Source organism: Panicum hallii, chromosome 2 (genome assembly GCF_002211085.1).
Source record: "Panicum hallii strain FIL2 chromosome 2, PHallii_v3.1, whole genome shotgun sequence".
Lineage (NCBI taxonomy): Eukaryota > Viridiplantae > Streptophyta > Magnoliopsida > Poales > Poaceae > Panicum > Panicum hallii.
Genome location: NC_038043.1, coordinates 41,816,073 through 41,828,338, shown reverse-complemented (window position 1 = coordinate 41,828,338; position 12,266 = coordinate 41,816,073). Strand labels below are relative to the sequence as shown.

Below are 12,266 nucleotides of genomic sequence, written 5' to 3'. Positions count from 1 at the left end.
TATATATATATATACATTTCACAGCGCTACACCATCTAGAGCAATCTCCACTGTTTCTACACCAAGTCCAGTAACGAGGAGGTATTGCATTTTCCTGATCGTTGGTATTACTGTAATAGCTACAATTTTACATGATTTCTACCTATATGTAGTATGTCAAGAAAAATGCTGGAATATGACTTGTCTACACCAACTAGAGCCATGACACTAGTTTCTACACCAAGCCCTGTCACAAGAAGGTACTGCAGTTTCATTCTCTATACCTTTATGTTTTTTGTCTATATTTATTTCACACAACTCTATTTACATTTATAGCCGTAAGAGAATACTTGAACTTGAAAACACTATAGAGCCTGTTCAATATTTTGCTTTATCTCCGGTTCCTATCAACGACAAGGAAAAGACAAAAAAGCTGAAGGTTGTCAGATTCAAGAAAACATAAGCTATGTAGTGATATGTTCACATAGTGTTGTTGTTCAAAGTATGACCTTGTAATATGTAGACTTGTAATGTTTGGATCTGATACTGTACTAGATAGCTTAATATGACTGGAGCATGATATTTTGTTGGACCTGCTACTTCCATTAACCTGTCATATTATTCTAAGATAAAATGCTGTTGAATTGCTCTATCATATTGCCCTATTTGTTGTTCAAATATTATTCTGTTATGGTGTTCAAATGTTTATTTGAAGGGGCAAGGGTATTCTTGTCCAGAAATGTTGTTTTCTTACCTGTTTGAGTGAAATATATTATTATAACAACTATAATGTCCAGCAGCAAATTAACATGTTAAAGGCAAAACTTTTCTTTCTTAGTATCCTGTGGCAAAACCACAATTGAATGGTGGCCGACAGCCAATTTTCCCTTCTCCCACGGGTGGCTACGGAGGTCCCTATTTTTTTTTCTCCTGTTTCTCTCCATCGCCTCGCGCGTTTCCGTCGTCACCACCCCCGAGCTCGAGCCCCTCGCCGTCCCGGAGTTGCGGCACCCCCGCCGACGCTGCCCCCGAGCTCGAGCACGCCTGCTGGCCCCCGAGCTCGAGCACGCCCGCCGGCCCCCGAGCTGCAGCACCCCGCCGCTGCCCCCGAGCTCGAGCACGCCCGCCGCACCCCGAGCTGCAGCACCCCGCCGGTGCCCCCGAGCTCGAGCACGCCCACCGGCCCCCTGAGCTGCAGCACCCCACCGCTGTCCCCGAGATCGAGCACGCCCGCCGGCCCCTCGAGCTGCAGCACCCCGTCGCCACCCTCAAACTCGAGCATCCGCGCCGCCGCGGCCGGCATCCCGGAACAGCATGGGCGCCGCGGCGGCCTCGAGCTCGAGATCCGTCGCGCCGAGCCCGGATTTGTCGCCGCTGGTTCGAGCTGGCGCGGATCCGCAGCCTGGCACGGCGGGCCACGGAGCGCCGCGGAGCTTCAGCACCGCTGGATGAGGACGGAGGCTGCATGAGCTCAAGAACGGCGCGTCGCACACCAAGCCGCCGCAGGGCGGCGCGAGAGTTACTCCCCACCAGCTCGTCCAGCCTCTCCCGGCATGCACCTCTCCCTGCTCCTTGGTCGTCCTTTCCTTGGCCGTCCTTTCCTTGACCGTCCTCTTCTGCGAATCGAGGAGCCACCGTGCAAAATCGGCGCTCAATGATTTGGGGAACGACGACGACAGGCTGCACGAGCTCGATTTGAGGTGGAACTGGAGCACCATGGGCGGATCTGGGTGGCCGAGGGAGTCCGCAGGCGGCGCAGGGAGAAAGCGAGCGGCGGCGGAAGGAGGAAGAGAAGTCGCAGGGAAGAGGAAGCGGAGAGGAGAGGGGTGCGGGCCTGCGGGAAAAAAGAAAATAAAAGAAAATGCACTGACACGTGGATCCTATAGAAGCAGGGCCTGAAAAGTGGAGTCTATTGCCGGAGTTGATGGAGCCATTGCTGCTTAGGGTGTGCTTGGATAGAATATTTGAACACGTATTAAATATAGATTAATTATAAAATTAATTGTATAGATGGAGATTAATTCACGAGATGAGTCCATTATGACTAATTAGTCCATTATTTGATAGTAATGAAGGATTAATTAGGCTTAATAGATTGGTCTCATAAATTACTTTCCATTTACGTAATTAGTTTTATAATTAGTCTATATTTAATACTCCTAATTGGTATCAAACATGTGATGTGACAGACTAAGGCATGTTTGAGAGCACTCCAACTCAAAAAAATAGCTCCACTCCACCAACTCCTTTTTTACGGCTCCACTTCACCACCTCCACAAAAATATCGAGTTATTGTACATATTTAGCTGATTGCAGTACTTTAACTCCAGAAAGATGATGACTCGTTGTGAATAGTCTATTTTAGTCTTTGTTAATAGACCTACATGTCACTCTCTTTTCTTCCCTCCTCTTCCTCTCTCTACTCTAGTGCCGCCACCCCAACTCCCTCGAGAGCCGCACGGGCCACAAACCACACAGCCACTCACTCCCGACGGAGCCGCCTGCCCGTACGGCCGCACCCCTTGACGGCGCCGCTTGCCCGCAGGGCTGCGTGCCCCCCGACGGCGCCACACGAGCCCTCGGCGACGCCGCACGGCCACTTGCCCGGCCTCCACCCCTGCTGGCGCCGCACGACCACATGGGAGCTCGGCCCTTGTTGCCCGCCGGCGCCACCCGGACACCAAGATGCCCGGACCTCGCTTCCTGCCGGCGCCACACGGCCACCCAGCCCCACCGCCGCGGCACAAATCGCACCTTTCCGCCCTTCCCCTTCTTCGCCTGCAGCTCTCCCCGGCCAACCGGCAAGCGTTGCGCTCCCCACCGCACACCGCCTTGACCCGCATGCTTTGCTCCGCGCCTCCACCTTCGACGGTCGTGGGCCCTGCTCCCCCGCCACCTCCAGCCTCCCTACCATGCCGTGGTGCGGCCCTGCAGGGGGCGGGGCGGACCAGTGCCGCCGTAGGGGGTCGTGACGGCGCAGTGCCCAAAGGGGCGGGGCCTTGGTGGCGTGGGCATGACACGCGGGAGGTAGGGTGATGTAATGAAGAAGAGGAGGTTGGGGTGGGGGGCTAGAAAAATAGAAACGAAGGGGTAAGTTGTGGAACTAGTGGTAATGGTGGGTAAATAACTTCTAACTCCACGAGAAGGTGTGGAACTTGTGTTTTTGAGCATCACTTAAGGAGCTCCACGAAAAACATGGAGTTAGCCCCCAACTCTATATTTTTTTAGAGTTTCCGGATCTGGAGTTTCTAGAGCTAGACGTATTTGCTAGAAAAGTTGGAGTGGAGCTCCCCAAACACGCTCTAAAATTTAGAATCTGTTTGGCACGGCTTCCTCAACAGCTTCACCGTTGGCTTCACGTGAAGCTCTACTAAATACTCAAATACAAAATAACTTCAAGGCTGAAGCCCAGAAAGAGCCGGAGCCGATTTTGAACGTAGTGAATAAAAACGGATGAAGCTGCAAATTGTGGCTACTCCAGCTCCTTCGGCGTTGCAGAAGCCGGAGCCGGCGGGAGTTGTACCAAACCAGCTCTTACTTACCCGGATCCAAACAACCCCTTCAACACTCGCAAGTCGCAAAGGCTCGCATCGCACCGCCCACCTTCCTCGCCGCCTTTGCCCTCCCATCCCCTCTCCGCTTCCGCCATGGCCCAGCCCGCCTTCCTCTCCTCCCTCCGCTCCCGCCTCCGCTCTGCGCCGCCGACGACGCCGCACCATCGCCTCCAGGCCAGCCGTGGTTACCACGTCGAGCTCGGCGCTCGCGAGAAGGCGGTGAGCACTTCTCTCCACTCTCTCGCCATCTGGTACCTCGATCGCGGGACCGTGTGGTGGTATACGGGATTCTCGTCATGAGTCCCGTGGGTTTCCGCGGGGGGGGGGGGGGGTGGTTAGATCGCGCCTCTAGGTCTGATCTGCTTCCGCGGGGTCGCGAGCCGCGTCGGTTCGATCTGGATGGAACGTGGCGGCGTAGGCTCTGCGATTGGAAGCTCTCCTGTAAGCGCGGGGTTGGTCATTGGGGGAACGGGAGTATTGCGTAGTTGTCTCCGGTGCAGGATGGCTGACCTCGAGGTGCTTTGTGTTGCTTTGGTCATGGCTGCTAGGGTTGCCTCTGGCTCTTGTTCATGTTTTTCGGGTGTCAATTAGTCATTGTGCTTTGCGTTGTGCAAATGCAATCCCTGCAATTGGTGTGTGAGAATCATCCAGATGTGGCCTTTGTTGAATTGGGGCAAGCGATGTGCTGATCCCTTGTGAAACAATCAAATGGGTTTGATGCATAGATGTAGTACTTAATCTCTTGCATGGAGTTTCCAGTCACTGCAGGCTGTAGCTTAATAATTGCTGATATTGTTTATTTCAGATACTGAGAACTTGCTATACTTAATTATTTATAGACTAACTGTATTGTCTGTCTAAAAAAACTGTATTGCCTGCTATTGTGTCAAAATTTGTCTCTCTTTCTGAATACAATCAGACCATCATGTAAATATGATTGAGGGTTTCAGTAACTAACCCTGTTTATTTTTTTGTGGAAATCATATTTCTATGCGCCTTTTGAATGCTTTCTATACAATCACTATTCAAGGGTTCCAGATCGAAGTTGTGTAATGTTGTTACTAATATTAGATATTCCGTATTACATGATCTTGCAATTGGTGTTTAGTTTATTAATACATTACACTTGTATTTCAATGGCATGTTTTCTGTCTTGAATTTCTTTGTGATATAGTTTTTGCTACTCTTTGAAGCATGCTCTTTCTCTTTTTTAGTATTTTAACATTGCATTGCTGATTTTGCAGCTCTTGGAGGAGGATGTTGCTTTGAAGAGGTTCAAATCATACAAAAACAGTGTGAAACAGGTCTCCAAGATTGGGAATGTTCTCACTCTTGCTGTTGTACTTGGTACGTTTTTGTAGCAGATTTTACTTACCTTTTGGTTTCAGCTTGTTATAGACCTTTGGGACTGTATTGTACTGTTTATTGCTGCACCTTGTGAATTCATGTGGGCTGCTTGACCTACTGGTGTATACCTACCATTTTCTTAGCTGTATTTTCTTACTATGATAATGATACAAGGATGTAGTTAAAGTTGCACCCAGTGAATTTCTACTCCTTCCGTTTCGAAATGTAGGTTGTTTTGGCTTTTTTAGATTCATAGTATTTGCTATGTACCTAGGTATATAATGTATGTCTAGGTGCATAGCAAAATCTATGAAACTAGAAAAGTCAAAACGACCTACATTTTGGAATGGAGGGAGTACCTTGAAAGAAAAAAAAAAGCTGGGAACTGATTGGTAGGAAATTGTTGTGTTTCTTTCTTTCTTTCTTTCTTTATCGGTAAACAACTTATCAAATTCCAGTCTCTTGATTAACCGAAGGTTGAGTTTTTGTACCATGTTAAGGCTATAGTGGTCGATAGCGCAAGAGATGTGTATGCTATCTTGTTTGAATTTACAAGTTGTAGGCTGTGTGGTTTGATCTTGCAAGTGGTGTACTATAGTATTGTTGCAACCCTCTGCCTCTGTTGCTCCTGGACTCTTATTCTGTATTGTGATATCCACTACCGAGAGTTTATTTTTTCTACCTTCTGATATTAGAGATTTCAGTACCACCTGGTAGTGTAAGAAGTTGTTTCTGGCCACTGATTATCATCCAGTTGCATTTACAAGTTGAGATATGGTATATGTTTAATATGGCATATTTTTCCTTGATTACCCATGTTACAATTAGTTGCCTACCATAGTGAGCGGATTGTGTGGACATTGCATCAGGAGATGGTTGTGCATTTTAGCATTCTGTATGACCCAGCAGGAGGTTTTGCTACAGTTTTTCTTTTACACTACTTGATGAGGGGTAAATCAGTGTTTTCAAGTCGTCCGACTAATCGCGATTAATCGCAATTAGTCGTCCAGGTCGCTGAAGAGTGACCAACCAGGGCTATCGACCCGATTTGGTCGACCAGCTTTCTGGTCGTCCGATTAGTTGTCGACTAATCGCGATTAGTCGGCCGATTAGTGCTGTAGGCGACCAGACCAGAGAGCTGCAGCGCGGGAGGCGCCAAAACAGAGGCACGGGAGGCGCCAAAACGGGCCGTTTTCAGGCCGCCAAAACGCGAGCGGCGCCAAGCAGCAGCTCCTCTCCTCTCCTCTCCCAGTCTCCCTCCTCTCTCCTCTCCTCTCCCTCCGCTCCTCTCCCGCCGGTCTCCTCTCCTCTCCCGTGGAAGCCAGCAGCAGCTGTCCCCTCCTCTCTCCTCTCCGATGGAAGCAGCAGCACTGCAGCAGCAGCCGCCCCCTCCTCTCTCCTCTCCCGTGGAAGCAGCAGCAGCCGGTCTCCTCTCCGGCGGAAGCAGTAGCAGCCGCCGGTCTCCTCTGCTCTGCTCTGCTCTCGTCTCAGATCCACCAGTAGCTCTGCTCTGCTCTTGTGCTAAAGATCCAGCAGGCCAGCAGCACAAGCCTTTGAAGATGAGCTCCTCCTCCGACGGTGAGTTTTGAGTATATGCTCCTCCCCTGCTCCCAGCACTAGTTCTGGCCCCCAGCACCCCTGCTCTGCTCCTCCCCTGATGCTATTGACTATATGCAGAGATGGAACGGCGGCGTGCAATGGTGGAAGTGATGATGCCAGATAGTGTGGAACGGGAATCTGCTGCTGCCGAGACTGACGCGCCGCCAAATTCTGTTGGTGCTGAGACTCAAGCAACTGCCAACTCCTCTGCAGCCTCAACTGCTCCAGATTGCAGTGGTAAACCCCTAGCTGAGAAGGCAATTGCGAAACTGCCAGCTGATCTTCGTGCCCAGGCTGTTGATAAGACGAGGAAGGCTAAATCTTCTGACCCAGGATGGAACTATGGGTGGTGGCCAGATGTTACAAAGAAAGACTTTCTGCAGTGTGTTTTCTGTAAGAAGGTAGTGCCTGCAGGAATAAAAAGGTTCAAGCAGCACCTTGCTGGGGGTTATGGTGACGCAGCAGGGTGCCCTGAGAGTCCTGAAGTAGTCAAGAGAGAGATGAATGATTACTTGTTGAAGAATTCCAAGAGTACTTATGTGCAAATTCCTGAAGTAGATGAAGAAGCTGCAGATGAAGGGGAACAAGTTGCTGGGCCTCAAGATGAACCAAAAGCAGCACCAGTGCCTAGTTCTGGGACAAGGGTCAAGCTAGTAAAGAAGAAAATGACACAGGCTGCCATCAGCACTTTTGTTGTTTCTGCTCCACCAAAAGCACAAACTCAAAAGTATTCAAAGTCAGTGAGTGCCATGCTTTGCAAGACACCAGAAGAAGTAGTTGCAGAGAGGCACAAATCAAAGACTTCTCAACCTACTCTTGAGCATTGCACAAAGAAATCCAAGGAGGCCAAGCAGATTGTTGATGACCATGCTTGCTGTTCCTTATTTGTATGTAACTATATACTATACTACTATATACTATATAGTATAGACTATTACTATATACTATGGACGACTAACAGCCGACTAGCTCGACTAGGGTCGACTAGTTCGACCTGGTCGACGACTAATCGCGACTAATCGACTGGTCGGTCCTTAGGCGACTAGGACCGACTAGGCGACTTGAAAACATTGGTGTAAATAATACTGCAGTAGGTTTAGACTGTAAGCAGTAGATTTCAGCATTGTCCTTTATACTACCTGATTGAATGCATGCAATAATGCATCACCCTGAGCTGAAAGCTGAATGTTCCAAACAGACCTCATGCATTCTCCGTTTCTCACACAATGCTTACAAGAACTACTTTTCTGGAGTAGAACAACTGCTCCATTTCATCCATGCTGGATTTGTAATCCAAATTTTATAATCTCCTTGTGTTTCGGAGCTGTTCTGATTGCTGTTTGTTTTTTTTTGTTTCATGCAGCCTGCAGCTATGAGATCGCTGTGTTGGCAACAAGCACAAAATGAGGGACATCACAGTTGTTTGGCGGCACAGATATCTGAGAAAGTGATTCATCGCCACACATCCTGTGTTTGAGACCTTTCTGTTGATCGTTGCTATAATTGCTACCATGTAAAATAAAATAAACTAGGTTGGCATTTTTATGAATAACATTCTGTTTCATGGCCTAGCTTACTTGTAAACGAAGTGGGCACTGCATTGTTCATCGTGCTGAATGAGAATTGTCTGATTTAAATTCGCTGGGATGGCATTCTGCTGCGCATGTGTGTTATTAGTGAACCAAAATTTCAAAAAAGAAAAAAAACAAGGGTGCTAGACCTTAGAGCCTATTGTTGTTGCTAATTCTTCTGTCTCTGCCGATGGCGGTTCGAGAACCTTGTGCGGCTGCAACTGATGTATGCGGGCGTTTCAGTATCGTGCAGGTTGGAGGAATTACTGGTTTGCACAATGCAGCGCAAGTTTTAGGTGTTGTGCTTGATTCAAATGGCCAGCCGTAGGCAGCTAGGTTTCCATGCCTCCATCCCAGCCTTCCTTTTGGGATCGGACGGCACACCCCAACCGACATCGGGGGCTCGCGGCAATCGAAACCTCGGAACAGATAAGGAGTCAGGGACTCCGGAGGGGAGGCGACCGAACTACCGAAGTGAAGGCAAAGCCCAGTGAGTGCGGCGATGGCGACGAGGGCGTGGGCGACCGCGACCGCGGCCTTGAACCCTCCTCTCCTGACCCGCAGCTCCTGCTCGCGGACGCTGTCGGCCTCCCCCGCGCGTCGCTCGGCGGCGGCGGGGCTCCGGCTGCGCAGCCGCCGGCCGCGGCTGGCGAAGTTCGAGTGCCGCCGCGCCAAAAACTCGGGGTATGAGGACTACAAGTTCCCGGACCCCATTCCGGAGTTCGCCGAGCAGGTCAGCTTCTTACTCCCTTCCTCCTCTCGCATTGGGACGAAGCCTTCTGCTGCTGCTGCTACTGCTGCCTGCTACTGCGGTTATTGTCTGATGCCTAAAACTCTTTCGGTTTGGGAGTGTGTTTCAGGAGACGAGCAAGTTCAGGGAGCACATGGCGTGGCGGCTGGAGCAGAAGAAGGACGACTACTTCGGGGAGCACGTCGAGGAGATCGTCGACATCTGCACCCAGGCATGTTTTCGCGGCCTAGTCCTTTTACTTTTTCGCACTCAATTGGTATGGATGGGTGAGTGTGGATTGGATATCATTTGAAGTGGCAGGGGGGTTGTAGTTGCAACTGAGTTGGCCAGGCGAATTAACGCTTGAACGAGAATGTGTTCGGGAAGGAGATGTCCTGAATCAATTGGGGAATTAAGACTGTAAAGTCAGTGACTCGTCTAAGAAGGATGTAAATATTTCTCATGATGGTTCAGACTTCAGACTTCATATGCATATGCTTGTTCCTAGTTTGTTCCCGTCTAGAGATTGGTACTTTGGTAGAATCCAAAAGGCCAATTATCTGTCCATGTTATGATTTGTTTTACACAGGTTCAGTCAAGCAGTCTATGCAGACTACTGCAGAGCCAGAGCACTGTGCAAGTTGTATGGAGTAGGAGTCTAGGATCTGCACATAATTGTTAGTGTTAGCCATTATGATATTCCTGAGAATAATCACGCGTGTCACCAATTACACCTTTTTTAAGCAAAGGTAGAGAATTGGGTGCGTTGGCAAGGTTGTTCCAGCTATGAACTTGATTGACATAAAAATTTAGTGCCTCAACCTATGAAGGATGCATTCTTTCTTGGTGTTTCGGGTTCAGAGATTTGTAGTTTATTACAACCCAAATAGGCTAAAATCAATTGGTATTAATGAAACATATTTGAATTGATTCCAGCAGGCTTTGTTTGAGTGGAAGGAATCTCCACAGATGACAGTCAGAGCATTATGCAAGTTGTACAGAATTAGGCATGTAAATTCTAGGAATCAGCTAGCCATTATGAAATATGCCTGCTTGAATAATAATCAGGCTTATCGCTAGTTACAACCTACCTTTCTTTGAATTGTGTTACTGAGGGACAAACATAGAAGCATGGTATTCCGATGCAGTTAAGGCATGTGCTGTCAATATCTTCTTTGCGATTGTTTATGTAAGCAACAATTTGATGTTAGATGAGATAACATTGCACATCTCTTCAACAAACATTTCTGCCAAGAGTTAAAATCTGGCGAAGGCACTAATATATGACTATCATTGCCAGATCTTAGGGTCTTTCTTGGAAAATGATTACTGCGGACCTGGGACACTCCTGGTTCACCCATTCTTGGATATGAAGGGCGAGATCAAAGAGAGGGGGCTTCCCGGTGCACCGCAAGCTGCCCGTGCAGCGATCGCTTGGGCTGAAAAGAACATCGACAAGGATTGGAAGGCCTGGACTGGGGAATACTAGGAACAGTGGACTCCCCTTCTGTTTCTTGTGTTTCTTGTATCTGTAGTGTTGTCTTTCACTCTTTCAGTGTAGACTTGAAGCTAGAACTCTAGATTAGTCGTAACATCTTACGAGATCTTGAAACCCAGAGTTTTGATCCTCTCTAATGAAGGTGTGATATTTCTTTTTCCGATGTGTGATTAGTGTAACGCTTCTGTTCTCTGATGGCTGAACCTTTTTCAGGAACTAGTTGACCACACTATTTGAGAATGTGGCAGGCAACCTTATCTGCCACTACTATACCACTTGGTCGTTTTCCATCTCATGTTTTTCTTGCAGGTCAGAGTCCTGCAGATGGGGCACCCATAAACCCCGCTCCATGCCGCAACGTAAGCACCAGAAACCCCAGTGACATCCTCCACAGCGGCTTCACTAACTCTCACCGTGCCCTCTGCCCCTCGCAGGACGAACAGCCGGCAGCCCGCTGACCAAGTCAACGCCCGCCTGCGATGGCTGTCGAAACTGCGAAAGGGAGCTAGCTGTTCACAGTTCATTCAGTGGAGATGGAGATTTGAAACCTACAGCATCCACTTCAATGTTCGTGCCACGCAGGGCAAGGGGGGCCGCTGCTGGGTGGCCGGGTCCATGCCATTCAAAGGGCCTGGAGCCGGACGATGCGAGCGAGGTAGACGACGAAGCCGCAGCAGGGGTCCGGGGGGCGTCTCTGAAAGACGCCCCCCTGCTCTGCTCCTGACGGATCGGCCGTGCGCCGGGCGGAGCTTCGCAGTCCATGGCGTTATGGTCTGCGGAGAGCGGCGGCGGCTATCGTCCTCGTCAGCTCTGGAGACGGCGCGGCGCGGCCCGTGAGCAGTGGTAATGGCAGCAGCTCGGGCCCATGTACGTGACGTGGTGGTGATCAGTGATGGTGAGAAGTGAGATACTAAGATGTGTGTGCAGGTATGGCGAGGACCATGGCATGGTACACGAAGTTAATTTGTACAGCTCCTATATACGTGGCTGGATCGCTCGTTGCAGGGTCGTGATAAATTGGCGAGCATACCTGAATCTCGACAGGTATCTCTGTCCGTCGATCTGGTGGATACTTCACTCCCACATGTATAGCTCTACAGAGTACAGACTATTATTACAGTCAGTGTCCTGGTAGCTATAAACAGTTAACCACCTGATGCACTTTTGTTTCCAACATTTTTTTTTTGGGGGGGGGTCCTGATAAACATCTGCAGACAGCCATCTACAGTAGTAATTTAGTTTGCAGTTAATGCTAAAATCGATCGGTCAGCGTATCTGTAGCTCTGTACATGCATACAGTCGTTATATAATCCACAGGACTAGCCATATGAAATCCGTGAGGACCTGTGCGACGGCAGAGGGGCCTTGGCTGTTGGCTCCCATGCACGCTGGCTGCCGTGTGCACACCACTGTCACGACACGGCTGACGAACCGGGCGCCACGGCCGCCGGCGAGAGCCAGCAGGGCGTATCGTCCCCCGGGTGTCTTATCCTCCTCCTCCTCTCCTCACCATGCTTGTGAGCAGTAGAGGCCGCATCGACACGCCCAACAGGCGATGGATCAGATCGGATCTCCTCCCCCTTCCCCTGGCTCGAGTAGATCTTGACCATCCGTGCTCCAATCATGACCGACCCTCAGTCACTTACGGCCCGGGCCCGCGGTAGCAGAGTGCTGCTCCGCGTATGTGGCCACTGTCCACGTCCAGGTCGCGAGAGCTGTCACGCTCGCACGCACCGTCCTAAAAACTTATCAGGTCGTCTAGGAAGCATTAACAGCGACGGGGTGTTACAATTCACCGCTGGGACCCTTGTAGTTTCCTTTTAGGAACTGTTATTGATTAGGTCGCTGACACGTGGATCCCTAATCGGCTGTCGTTCATCGTGTCACCGACATGTGGGCCCTCCGTCGGCCGGTTCTCGCTTGAGAGAGGATGGCAGGTGCGCATTTTGCATGTATAAAAAGGGGATGAGACGGTTCCTTTTACCAAT

The 12,266-nt window shown here is 49.7% G+C and overlaps 3 protein-coding genes across 3 annotated transcripts; all 3 read left to right on the top strand.

Annotated features, from left to right (window-relative positions):
* Positions 1-3,526: 3,526 nt before the first annotated feature.
* Positions 3,527-8,131, top strand: LOC112881621 (succinate dehydrogenase subunit 7, mitochondrial-like). Its single transcript, XM_025946402.1, has 3 exons — positions 3,527-3,752; positions 4,778-4,880; positions 7,843-8,131. Exons 1-3 carry the CDS (start codon positions 3,627-3,629, stop codon positions 7,884-7,886), a joined length of 273 nt encoding a protein of 90 aa, XP_025802187.1. The 5' UTR covers positions 3,527-3,626; the 3' UTR covers positions 7,887-8,131.
* Positions 4,887-7,833, top strand: LOC112881619. The gene is made up of 2 exons (XM_025946400.1): positions 4,887-6,458; positions 6,558-7,833. The coding sequence occupies exons 1-2, from the start codon at positions 6,236-6,238 to the stop codon at positions 7,496-7,498; spliced, it is 1,164 nt and encodes a 387-aa protein (XP_025802185.1). The 5' UTR covers positions 4,887-6,235; the 3' UTR covers positions 7,499-7,833.
* A 161-nt stretch (positions 8,132-8,292) lies between the features above and the next one.
* Positions 8,293-10,441, top strand: LOC112881620 (protein PLASTID REDOX INSENSITIVE 2, chloroplastic). Its single transcript, XM_025946401.1, has 3 exons — positions 8,293-8,783; positions 8,911-9,012; positions 10,081-10,441. Exons 1-3 carry the CDS (start codon positions 8,553-8,555, stop codon positions 10,267-10,269), a joined length of 522 nt encoding a protein of 173 aa, XP_025802186.1. The 5' UTR covers positions 8,293-8,552; the 3' UTR covers positions 10,270-10,441.
* Positions 10,442-12,266: the final 1,825 nt, after the last annotated feature.